At 32.3% G+C, this 12,368-nt stretch overlaps 1 protein-coding gene across 2 annotated transcripts in view; it reads right to left on the reverse strand.

Annotated features, from left to right (window-relative positions):
• Positions 1-12,368, reverse strand: part of LOC127699824 (methionyl-tRNA formyltransferase, mitochondrial-like) — a 35,505-nt gene that overhangs the window by 14,426 nt on the left and 8,711 nt on the right. Inside the window, exons 4-7 of one of the 2 annotated variants that reach the window (XM_052203194.1) lie at positions 11,762-11,904; positions 11,208-11,330; positions 1,859-1,961; positions 604-679 (exon numbers count right to left, since the gene is read on the reverse strand). In XM_052203194.1, the coding sequence (XP_052059154.1) occupies positions 604-679; positions 1,859-1,961; positions 11,208-11,330; positions 11,762-11,904 (445 nt within the window). Of the gene's footprint in view, positions 1-603; positions 680-1,858; positions 1,962-11,207; positions 11,331-11,761; positions 11,937-12,368 lie in introns of both variants that reach the window. The other variant, XM_052203195.1, reaches the window with a different exon arrangement.

The raw sequence follows: 12,368 nt of genomic DNA on the forward strand, positions 1-12,368 counted from the left end.
TGTTCTACATCTCACGGTGATACCTCATGTTCTACATCTCACAGTGATACCGCATGTTCTACATCTCACAGTGATACCTCATGTTCTACATCTCACAGTGATACCTCATGTTCTACATCTCACGGTGATACCTCATGTTCTACATCTCACGGTGATACCTCATGTTCTACATATCACAGTGATACCTCATGTTCTACATCTCACGGTGATACCTCATGTTCTACATCTCACGATGATATCTCATGTTCTACATCTCACAGTGATACCTCATGTTCTACATCTCACGGTGATACCTCATGTTCTACATCTCACAGTGATACCTCATGTTCTACATCTCACAGTGATACCTCATGTTCTACATCTCCCAGTGATACCTCATGTTCTACATCTCACGGTGATACCTCATGTTCTACATCTCACAGTGATACCTTAATGCATGTTGAACCTAAATCCAAATATCACCTCTCTTATGAGGTCAGTTATCTCTGGTTCCAAGGATTACCTTTAAATTCAGGTTTGACTGTACCATACCTTTGATTTCCACTGTATATGTGGACTTGTGTGATATTAAATTTATATTTTTCATTTTCTAATTTTACAAACCATAGCTAACTTCCTTTCCAGACTGGGGAACTTCTAGTCTCTCCAGGGTTGGTAAATTGTATAAACCTTTTAACAACTGAAAAGCAAAATTGTATACTTTATTGATAAAGCTGTTTAACAACATACTAGACAACTGTACAATAAATTGTTAATTGTATAACATCTTAAAAACTTAAATAATGAAATTTAAGAAAATGATATAAAACCATTTAAATCAAAATCAGGAGCCTTGAATTCAGTGGTTGTTGTTTGATGCTGTTTATCACATTTTTGTTTTTGTTTTATAGTTTTGAACGTAAATCAGGCTGTTAGTTTTCTTGTTTGAATTGTTTTGCATCTTACTTTGCGGTAAGGGTTTTGCTCATGTCGAAGGCTGAATGGTGAAACATAGTTCTTAACTTCTATGTCATTTGGTCTCTTAACAAAATATTTAATAAAATAAAAATGAAATAAAAACTGTAACTACTATTAAGCTAAATAATTAACAGGTTAGTTCATTTACCAAGCTATTCTTTCCATACAAATAGAAAACTTCTTAAAGGAGTAGGTCCGGTAAGGGCCGATTTTGGCCTCAAAATTCAGGTTCATCTGATGAAAGATTTTGGACACTTTTTAAACACTTAAGTGTCTACTTCAGTCGATTCAATTAGTTTATGTGAAAGATTTGAACTGATTTAGTCATTAAAGACGCTCAAATTCAAGCATAAATATGAAAAATATATCAAATATGCCATAATATGTCACTTTTCAGACGGTTTTTGTCAAAAATGAAAGTGGCCGCATCTGTGTTCATTCTCAACCTTTATATATGTTATGTAATATCATCAAATACAACTTACATTTAAATATTAAGAATGAACACAAATGCGGCCACTTCCATTTCAGACGGAAACCGTCTAAAAAGTAACCAAAATGCTAAAATTTCGAAGATTTCAGTAATTTAGCATGACTTAATGATGCTAGTACCCGATACATGTGCATTGTATTGTCAAAAACAGCCCATATTTATGTAACAGAAGTATTCTTCTTTCCAATAAATAGCTAAGAATTTACATAATAACAATTTTGTAAAACTGCTATATTTTGGGGCCAAAAAGGGGTCTTACTGGGCCTACTCCTTTGTTCTTCCACAAGTATATCAGAAGAACAGATACAATATCTAGTACTTATTCAATAAACTAAGACCAAAATTGATCATAAATTATACTGAGTTGTTCATGACTTACAACTAGAAGTGATTTTTTTTTTACTTTACCATTTTCCCTCCAATAGGTCCTAAAGTATTATGTAACTGTCTTGTTGTACAGTCTGGAGGCACTGGAAACTTTTCTTGTATCAACACAGGTCCAGTATCAAAACTAAAAATATACAACAGTGATGGTCTTATATCTTAATATATTTTGTCATTTAGAGAATTAGGTATTGATGGCAGATCTTTTGGTGCTCTCTACCATAATTTATTCACAACTTTTAAGACACCAGTTGGATTAAAGCTTGAAATATTTCTAGAGTTATGGATTTTGAAATGCTGATGATGATGCCTTCAACATAATAATCGTATCAAATATTAAGCCAGTCAATATAATATATATGTTGACCTCTAGATGTAACATTGTGTTGCTGTCTCATTAATGTATACACCACATCACCTTTTGTTCATCAAAATATACCTTTCAAGTAGACTATAAGTAGACAATGGTAGAAGTTTACATAACAATAATCTGTTGTATTTCCAAATAAGGAGATTTGATATGATTGCCAATGAGACAACTATCCACCAAAGTTCAAATGACAAAGATATTAGCAATGATAGTTCACCATACAGCCTTCGACAATGAGAAAAGCTGATATCATATAGTCAGCTATAAAAGGACATGAAAAATGTGAAACAATTCAATGGAAAACTAACGGGCTAATTTATAACAGTATAATTCATAATAAAATGCTTCGCTGGGGCGCAGCTTGATACGACCGCAGAGGTCGAAACCCTGAACAGTTGGGGCAAGTATGGACACAACATTCAAGCTTGATACAGCTCTGAATTTGGATTGTTATTAAATATTTGACACAGCATAGGTTTCTGACACAGAAAGAATGTGGTCTAAGAACTTGAATTTTTTTAATTTACCTATTATGGTCCAATGTCCAAAATCAAAATACATGGTTAGATTCAGCATATCAAAGAACCCCATATTTTCAATTTTTGTTGAAATCAAACAAAGTTTAATTTTGGACCCCAACTTGGACAAACTTGAAAACTGGGCCCATAATCAAAAATCTAAACACATGTTTAGATTCAGCATATCAAAGAACCCCAATAATTCAATTTTTGCTAAAATCAAACTAAGTTTAATTTTGGACCCTTTGGACCTTAATGTAGACCAATTTAAATAAAATGCTCCGCTGGGGCGCAGCTTGATACGACCGCAGAGGTCGAACCCTGAACAGTTGGGGCAAGTATGGACACAACATTCAAGCTTGATACAGCACTGAATTTGGATTGTAATTAAATATTTGACACAGCATAGGTTTCTCACACAGAATGAAAGTAGTCTAAGAACTTAAAATTTTTTAATTTACCTATTCAAACCATATCATTATTATTTGCTTTTATATATAAATCAGAAATAACCAATTTAAAATGGAAAATTTTAAAGAAAAAAAAGGAAAAAAAAATCCCCCCCCCAAATTTTTTGAAACCCCCTTATGATTCATCACCCCCAAACTCAATCCCAGCCTTCCCTTTGTGGTATGGTACCTTGCAGTACAATTTCAGAGAGATCCATACACTTGAACACAAATTATTGTCTGGAAACTAGAAAAATGCTTGGGTTTTTTGCACCTTTTTGGCCCCAAATTCCTAAAAGTTTAGGGCAATTACCCCCAAACTCAAACCAAGTTTCCCTTTGTGATATGGAACCTTGCAGTACAATGTCATAAAGATCCATACACTTACACACAAGTTATTGTCATGAAACTAGAAAAATGCTTGTTTTTTTGCCCCTTTATGGCCCCTAATTCCTAACATTTTGAGACAATTACCCCCAAAAACAATCCCAGCCTTCCCTTTGTGGTATGGTACCTTGCAGTACAATTTCAGAGAGATCCATACACTTGAACACAAGTTATTGTCTGGAAACTAGAAAAATGCTTATTTTTGGCCCCTTATTCCTAAACGTTTTGGGCAAGTACCCCCAAACTCAATTCCAGCTTTCCCTTTGTGATATGGAACCTTGTAGTACAATTTCATAAATATCCATACACTTACACACAAGTTATTGTCATGAAACTAGAAAAATGCTTGTTTTTTGCCCCCTAATTCCTAAAATTTGGAGGCAATTACCCCCAAAATCAATCCCAGCATTCAAACCCTCAATCAGCATCATTTAACAGTAATATCTAAAAATGGAAATTACATAATAAAGGTATTAAAATAGAAAATGACATCATAGTCATGGCTAAAAATAAACAAAATCCTTTATCAGCAACATTTTACAGTAATATCTAAAAATAAAATTCCTTTGTAACCATAAAAGCCCATTTAAATACATCATGACAGATATTAAAATAGAAAATGACATCATAGTCATGGCTAAACATAGCAAAAACCTTAATCAGCATCATTTAACAGTAATATCTTAAAATAAAAATTTCTTTGCAACCATAAAAGTAAAATAGAAAATGACATCATAATCATAGCTAAAAATAAACAAACATTTTTTTTATTACCAAATTTTAAATGGAGTTTATTAAACTAAAACAATAAATTTGCAACCATAAAACCCCATTTAAACACATCATAAAAGTATTAAATAATTCAACTACATCATAAGGCTATAAAAATAGAAAATGACTTCATAGTCAAGGCTAAAGGTAAACAAAAAACCTTCATCAGCAAAATTTTATATTGGCAAATTTCCAATGAAGTTTATTATACTAAAATTGTTGGCAAATTTCCAATGCATTTATTAACAATAAAGTTATTGGCAAATTTCCAATTTACATAATTTAAAAGCAGTGTAAGTGAGATATTTAAATGAGTTTGAATTACCAACCTTACACTGCTTTTAAATAATGTTTTGTACTTATTTGTCTATTAACCTGGAAACCCTTGTTTTTTCACCTTTTTTTCCCTTATTATTTAAAGGTTTGAGCCATAACCCTACCCCAAAGCCAATTCTTAAATTCCAATGTAACCTAAATTTACAATATACATAACTTCAATTTAAGTTTTTGATAAAATCAAACCACATCATTATTATTTGCTTTTATATCTAAATCAGAAATAATTAACCAACTTTAAGTGGAAAATTTTCACACATCACGCCCCCCCCCCCCCCCCCCCTCAAACTCAATCCCAGCCTTCAGTTTGTGGTATGGTACCTTGCAGTACAATTTCACAGAGATCCAATTACTTAAACACAATTAATTGTTGGAAACTAAAAAAAAATGCTTATTTTTAACCCCTTTTTTAGCCCCTTATTCCTAAACATTTGAGCAATTATCCCCCAAACTCAATTCCAACTTTCTCTTTGTGATCAGAATTAACCAACTTAAAATGGAAAATTTTAAAGAAAAAAAAAAGGAAAAAAAATCCCCCCCCCCCAAATTTTTTGACCCACTTCCCTTTGTGGTATGGTACCTTTAAGTACAATTTCAGAGAAATCCATACACTTGAACACAAGTTAATGTCTGGAAACTAAAAAAATGCTTATTTTTGCCCCCTTTTTTGGCCACTTATTAATAAATGTTTTGGGCAAACATTTTACAATAATATTTAAAACTGAAATTAATTTGTAACCTTAAAATTAAATAGAAAATGACATCATAGTCATAGCTAAAAATAAACAAACTATTGGTAAATTTCCAATGGAGTTTATTAAATTTAAAACAATAAATTTGCAACCATAAAAGCGCATTAAAATACATCATAAAAGTATTAAAAAAAATTTAACTACATCATAAGGTTATTAAAATAGAAAATGACATCATAGTCAGACTAAAGGTAAACAAAAAACCTTCATCAGCAAAATTTTATATTGGCAAATTTCCAATGAAGTTTATTATACTAAAATAATTGGCAAATTTCCAATTTACATAATTCAAACATAGTGCAGGTGAGATATTTAAATGAGTTTGAATTACCAACCTTACACTGCTTTTAAATAATGTTCTTTACTCAATTATTTGTCTATTAAAATGGAAACCCTAGTTTTTTAACCTTTTTTCCCCTTATTCCTTAAACGAAAAAAAATAATTACCCCTTTTTTGACCCCCCCCCCTATGATTCATCACCCCCCCCCCCTTCCCCCCCAAACCAAGCTCAATAACAGCCTTGCCTTTGTGGTATGGTACCTTGTAATACAATTTTAGAGAGATCCATACACTTGAACACAAGTTATTGTCTAGAAACTAAAAAATGCTTATTTTTCACCCCTTTTTAGGCCCCTTATTACTAAACGTTTTGGGCAATTACCACAAAACTCAATTTCAGCTTTCCCTTTGCGAAATGGAACCTTGTAGTAAAATTTCAGAAAGATCCATACACTTACACACAAGTTATTGTCATGAAACTAGAAAAATGCTTGTTTTTTGCCCCCTTTTGGCCCCTTATTCCTAAAATTTCGAGGAAATTAACCCCAAAATCAATCCCATCATCGACCCTTTGTGATATGTAATCTTGTAGTACAATGTCAAAGAGATCCATACAATAACACACAAGTTATGTCTGGAAGTTACAAAAATGCTTATTTTCGGCCCCTTTTTGGCCCCTAATTATTTAACTGTTGGTACCATAACCCCCAAAATCAATCCCCACCTTCCTATTGTGGTATTGAACCTTATGGTAAAATTTCATAGAGATCCATTCACTTAAACTAAAGTTAGAGTGCGAAAACCATTGTGTATTCGGACGATGACGCCGGACGACGACAACGACGCCAACGTCATACTAATATACGACCACAAAATTTTTTTGCGGTCGTATAAAAACGGGACTTAAAATTAAAAATCTAAATACACAGTTAGATTTGGAATATCAAAGAACCCCAATAATTCAATTTTTGATGAAATCAAACAAAGTTTAATTTTGGACCCTTTTGACCTCAATCTGGACAAAGTTGATAACAGGGCCCAAAAATCAAAAATCTAAATACATGGTTAGATTCAGCATATCAAAGAACCCCATATATTCAATTTTTGTTGAAATCAAACAAAGTTTAATTTTGGACCCCGATTTGGACCAACTTGAAAACTGGGCCCATAATCAAAAATCTAAATACATGTTTAGATTCAGCATATCAAAGAACCCTAAGAATTCAATTTTTGTTAAAATCAAACTAAGTTTAATTTTGGACCCTTTGGACCTTAATGTAGACCAATTTGAAAACGGAACCAAAAATTAAGAATCTAAATACACTGTTAGATTCGGCATATCAAAGAACCCCAATAATTCAATTTTTGATGAAATCAAACAAAGTTTAATTTTGGACCCTTTTGACCTCAATGTGGACAAAGTTGATAATGGGGCCCAAAAATCAAAAATCTAAATACATGGTTAGATTCGGCATATCAAAGAAGCCCATATATTCAATTTTTGTTGAAATCAAACAAAGTTTAATTTTGGACCCCGATTTGGACCAACTTGAAAACTGGGCCCATAATCAAAAATCTAAATACATGTTTAGATTCAGCATATCAAAGAACCCTAAGAATTCAATTTTTGTTAAAATCAAACTAAGTTTAATTTTGGACCCTTTGGACCTTAATGTAGACCAATTTGAAAACGGAACCAAAAATTAAGAATCTAAATACACTGTTAGATTCGGCATATCAAAGAACCCAATAATTCAATTTTTGATGAAATCAAACAAAGTTTAATTTTGGACCCTTTGGACCTTAATGTAGACCAATTTGAAAACGGAACCAAAATTTAAGAATCTAAATACACAGTTAGATTCGGCATATCAAAGAACCCCAATAATTCAATTTTTGATGAAATCAAACAAAGTTTAATTTTGGACCCTTTGGACCTCAATGTGGACCAATTTAAAAACGGGGCCCAAAATCCAAAAACTAAATACACGGTTAGATTCAGCATATTAAAGAACCCTATGAAATCAAGAATAAAACCCCATTGAAATTGGTCAAGAAATAAGCAATTTATAGGAAGTATCTTCTTTTGCACAATCCTGTGCTATTAAATATTTCTTGCTATTGCGCAATACTGTACAATTGACAATTTCTTGCTATTGCGCAATATTGTGCTATTGGATATTTCTTGCTATTGCGCAATACTGTGCAATTGAAGATTTCTTGCTATTGCGCAATACTGTGCAATTGAAGATTTCTTGCTATTGTGCAATACTGTGCAATTGAAAATTTCTTGCTATTGCACAATACTTATTATATAATAATTTACACATCCTGTTTGGTGTGTATCTCCTACCATATCATTATTATTTGATTTTAAATATAAATCAGAAATAACCAACTTAAAATGGAAAATTTTAAAAGAAACAAAAAAGGAAAAAAAGAAAAAAAAGGAAAAAAAAATAAATCCCCCCCCCAAAATTTTTTGAACCCCCATTATGATTCATCACCCCCAAACTCAATCCCAGCCTTCCCTTTGTGGTATGGTACCTTGCAATACAATTTCAGAGAGATCCATACACTTGAACACAAGTTATTGTCTGGGAACTAGAAAAAAATGTGTTTTTTGGCCCCTTTTTGGCCCCAAATTCCTAAACGTTTAGGGCAATTACCCCCAAACTCAAACCCAGCTTTCCCTTTGTGATATGGAACCTTGTAGTACAATTTCAGAAAGATCCATACACTTACACACAAGTTATTGTCATGAAACTAGAAAAATGCTTGTTTTTTGCCCCTTTTTTGGCCCCTAATTCCTAAAATTTGGAGGCAATTACCCCCAAAATCAATCCCAGCATTCCTTTAGTGATATAGAACCTTGTGGTACTATGTCAGAGAGATCCATACACTAACACACAAGTTATGTCTGGAAGTTACAAAAATGCTTATTTTTGGCCCCTTTTTGGCCCCTAATTCCTTTACTGTTATTACCATAACCCCCAAAATCAATCCCAACCTTCCTTTTGTGGTATTGAACCTTGTCGTAAAATTTCATAAAGATCCATTCACTTAAACTAAAGTTAGAGTGCGAAAACCAATGTGTCTTCGGACGACGCCGACGACGCCGGACGACGACAACGACGACACCAACGTCATACCAATATACGACCACAAAAATTTTTTTGCGGTCGTATAAAAATATAGTGTCAAATCTTTCATATGGATTTTTTTGTAAAAAAAAAAGATGCAACATTTGCAGATATTTTTACTGGTCTTCCTTTATAAATATTTATTTCTTTAAACATAATTTAAAAGCAGTGTAAGGGAAGTAACCAAAACTTTGTATTTGGATTACCTCCCTTACACTGTTTTAAATTATCTTTATTGTTCATTAACCATTACTTTATACATAATTTAAAAGCAGTGTAAGGGAGATAATTTCAATGATGTATTTGATTTATCTCCCTTACACTGCTTTAAATTATGTTTTGTACTAAAGTATTTGTCCATTAACCAGGACAACCTTGTTTTTCCCCCTTTTTTGCCCCTAATTCCTAAACGGTTTGAGCCATAACCCCCCAAAGCAAATCCTAACCATCCCTTTGTGGTATGGAAACTTGTAGTATAATTTCAGAGAGATCCATACACCGTTCCACAGTTATTGTCTGGAAACTAGAAAATGCTTATTTTTGGCCCCTTTTTGGCCCCTAATTCCTTAACTGTTGGTACCATAACCCCCAATATCAATCCCAACCTTCCTTTTGTGGTATTTAACCTTATGGTCAAATTTCAAAAAGATCCATTCACTTAAACTAAAGTTAGAGTGCGAAAACCAATGTGTCTTCGGACGACGACGCCGGACGACGACGCCGGACGATGACGACGACGACGACGCCAACGTCATACCAATATACGACCACAAAATTTTTTTGCGGTCGTATAAAAAGTAAATTTGACGACATGAACAAATGACAACCACTGAATAACAGGCTCCTGACTTGGGACAGGCACATAAAGAATTTGGCTAGTTAAGCATGTTTGTGAGTGCTGAACCCTCCCCCTTAAGGATGTACACCTCTGAGGAGCCAAAAAGTTCTAGAATTAAACTTTTTTTCTTTACCTGATTTTTGGTTTTATATGACTGTAAAAAAATAATTGGTGAAGAAAAAATGATATGGTGGTGCACTTCTTTTTTTGCAAGGCCCTTTAAAAGTACCCAATTTTTATGATTTTCCCATTTTTCATCAAGTTTTACCTATTTTTGGGCTATTATCGTGAAAAAAATCACGGTTCCACAATTAAACTTTTTTTCATACTTTCAATAAAGATGAAGTGGACTAATCTGAATAAATTTAACTTAAAAAAACTATAGGTAGGTGTTAATTTAAGAAAGTTTTATCATATTTTGATGCTTTTTTGTGTCAAATTAACCATGCTGTCAATTCTGTAAATTTGTGATTTTTCTCTGTTTTAAGAACAAAATGCATATTATTTCAACTTCTTTGTTATAAATGATTGAAAAAATACACCTCTAAGAAATTTGAAAAGAAAAAAGGGATATGGGATGTACATGTTTCTGGTAAAGTCATTTCTTGTACCCCTCACCCATTTTCTCAAAGTTTTGGCTAAAAAGACTGACTTGATTGGTAATAAAATTTGAAAAATTGATTACTCAAAAACTACTCATTGTAAATACACAATTTTTTGACAGAGTTATGTTTGATTATAACATTTTTTAAATTCATTGATATTTTCCACTTGTATCACATGTTTTGGAAATAATTCCAGAACGAGATTTCAACGAGACTGTAAGGTCAGAAGAATATATCCTTAACTCCTAGATTTAATTTTTTAAATTTAATTGATTTATTTTTTCTTCAAAAACATGTTGAACTTAGAGCTATTGGTCACTAATGATACAACCTCTTATAAGTTTTTCGGTAAACAGGAAGTTGATGTTTGATGGATATGAAACACATCACACAATATGGTATGCTCACATGAAGCTTATTTCCATATTTCAGAAAGCCTTGATTTGCAATTCCTGAGAAAAATGGGATGAACATTTAAAACAAGGTGTGTATAAAGAATATATAAGTAATTGTTAAACAGAATTGACAAAGCAACAAATCTAAAATTGCACCACACGGTATAGCATGCTCAGAACAAACATAAATCAGGCCGTTAGTTTTTCTTGTTTGAATTGTTTTACATTTTGTCATTTTGGGGCCTTTTATAGCGGACAGCAGTTTGTGCTTTGCTCATTGTTGAAGGCCGTACGGTGACCTACAGTTGTTAACTTCTATGTCATTTGGTCTCTGGTGGAGAGATGTCTCATTGGCAATTATACCACATTTTCTTATTTTTATATTGATTTAAAAATTTAAGCTCTTATTTGTATTTTCTGATAAAAATTTTATGGAATGGATGGACAGAGTGACTGACAGACATAAACCAATATAGACCCTCCTTTTGTAGCGGAGATATAATAACGGCAAAACAATAGAAGCACTTACTGTTTGGGTCTTATTTCCATTATTGATATCCCTGTTTCTTTGTCTCCATTTAATATGGTATGTACAAGTGGTGAGGCTCCCCTCCATCTTGGTAGTAAACTTGGATGAACATTTAATATACCACTGGAATAAAACAACAAATTCTTTAATACAGCAGAATTTTCATTGAAAAAAAATAGTCTCCAAAATCAATTAAAACAGAAAAAATATTTTTCTATTTATTCAGGTTTAAATAAATACTAGCTGTTGATTGGCTTATATTTATACTAGCAATAGAGTATGAATAGAGAACACTTACTCAGACTCATGATTTGCTGTCTTTGATTGACCTATTAAACTTATTACAGAATTTAGCATTAAAAATATTTTGATTGGGCAGTTAATACAGGGAGACTAAAGCATGTAAACACACATCAGACTTAAATTCCAGAGATCTTATTTTTAATTTTATTTTTTCTATTGTTTTGATCCTTCAGCATTTGTCTCATAAAATTTCTGAAATTTTATTTTATGCATATATATAAAACTTTCTAAATCCAAAAGATTCCACCTACTATGGAAAGCTATTTATAACTTTTTCTGGAATCAAGCTGCCGAATGACACCAGAACTCCAACGTCATATTGACCATCTTGTACAACAATTGGCCAATTATGAACTTCTAATCCTGCTTGCTCAGCATAACATCTTACAGATTTCTTAAATATGTAAAAGTTGAAATTAATATCATCTGCATAATACAACAAAGTTTAAATAAAAAAAATTCAGGTGACATAGCAATTCATTTCATTCAATACTTCCATACATAAAATCAATTACAAGGGAAATATTCACAGAAATAACAAATAATACTGTTCACACACCCTCTACACATTTATAGACATATTTTACAGATTTTTAACTATGTATCTTTGGAAGAATAAATGCAACTTTTTTCAATATTCAGAGGCAGTTCTCTAAATTAGCCTTAAGGGCATACGAAACAGTTTTGATCCTACGGTGAATTTTTGACGAAAGTTTGCATACAAGCTATTTTTCATCTAGTCAATTCAAATATGTAATAAAAAATGTGCTAATTTTAGAAATCAATGGGGTTGAAATTTCAAACATTTACTGGAAATTTTGGTTTCTTGGACATTTCTATCCTTTGAAAAGACATACT

The sequence above is a fragment of the Mytilus californianus genome, unplaced genomic scaffold (genome assembly GCF_021869535.1).
Source record: "Mytilus californianus isolate M0D057914Y unplaced genomic scaffold, xbMytCali1.0.p SCAF_41, whole genome shotgun sequence".
NCBI classification, from domain to species: domain Eukaryota; kingdom Metazoa; phylum Mollusca; class Bivalvia; order Mytilida; family Mytilidae; genus Mytilus; species Mytilus californianus.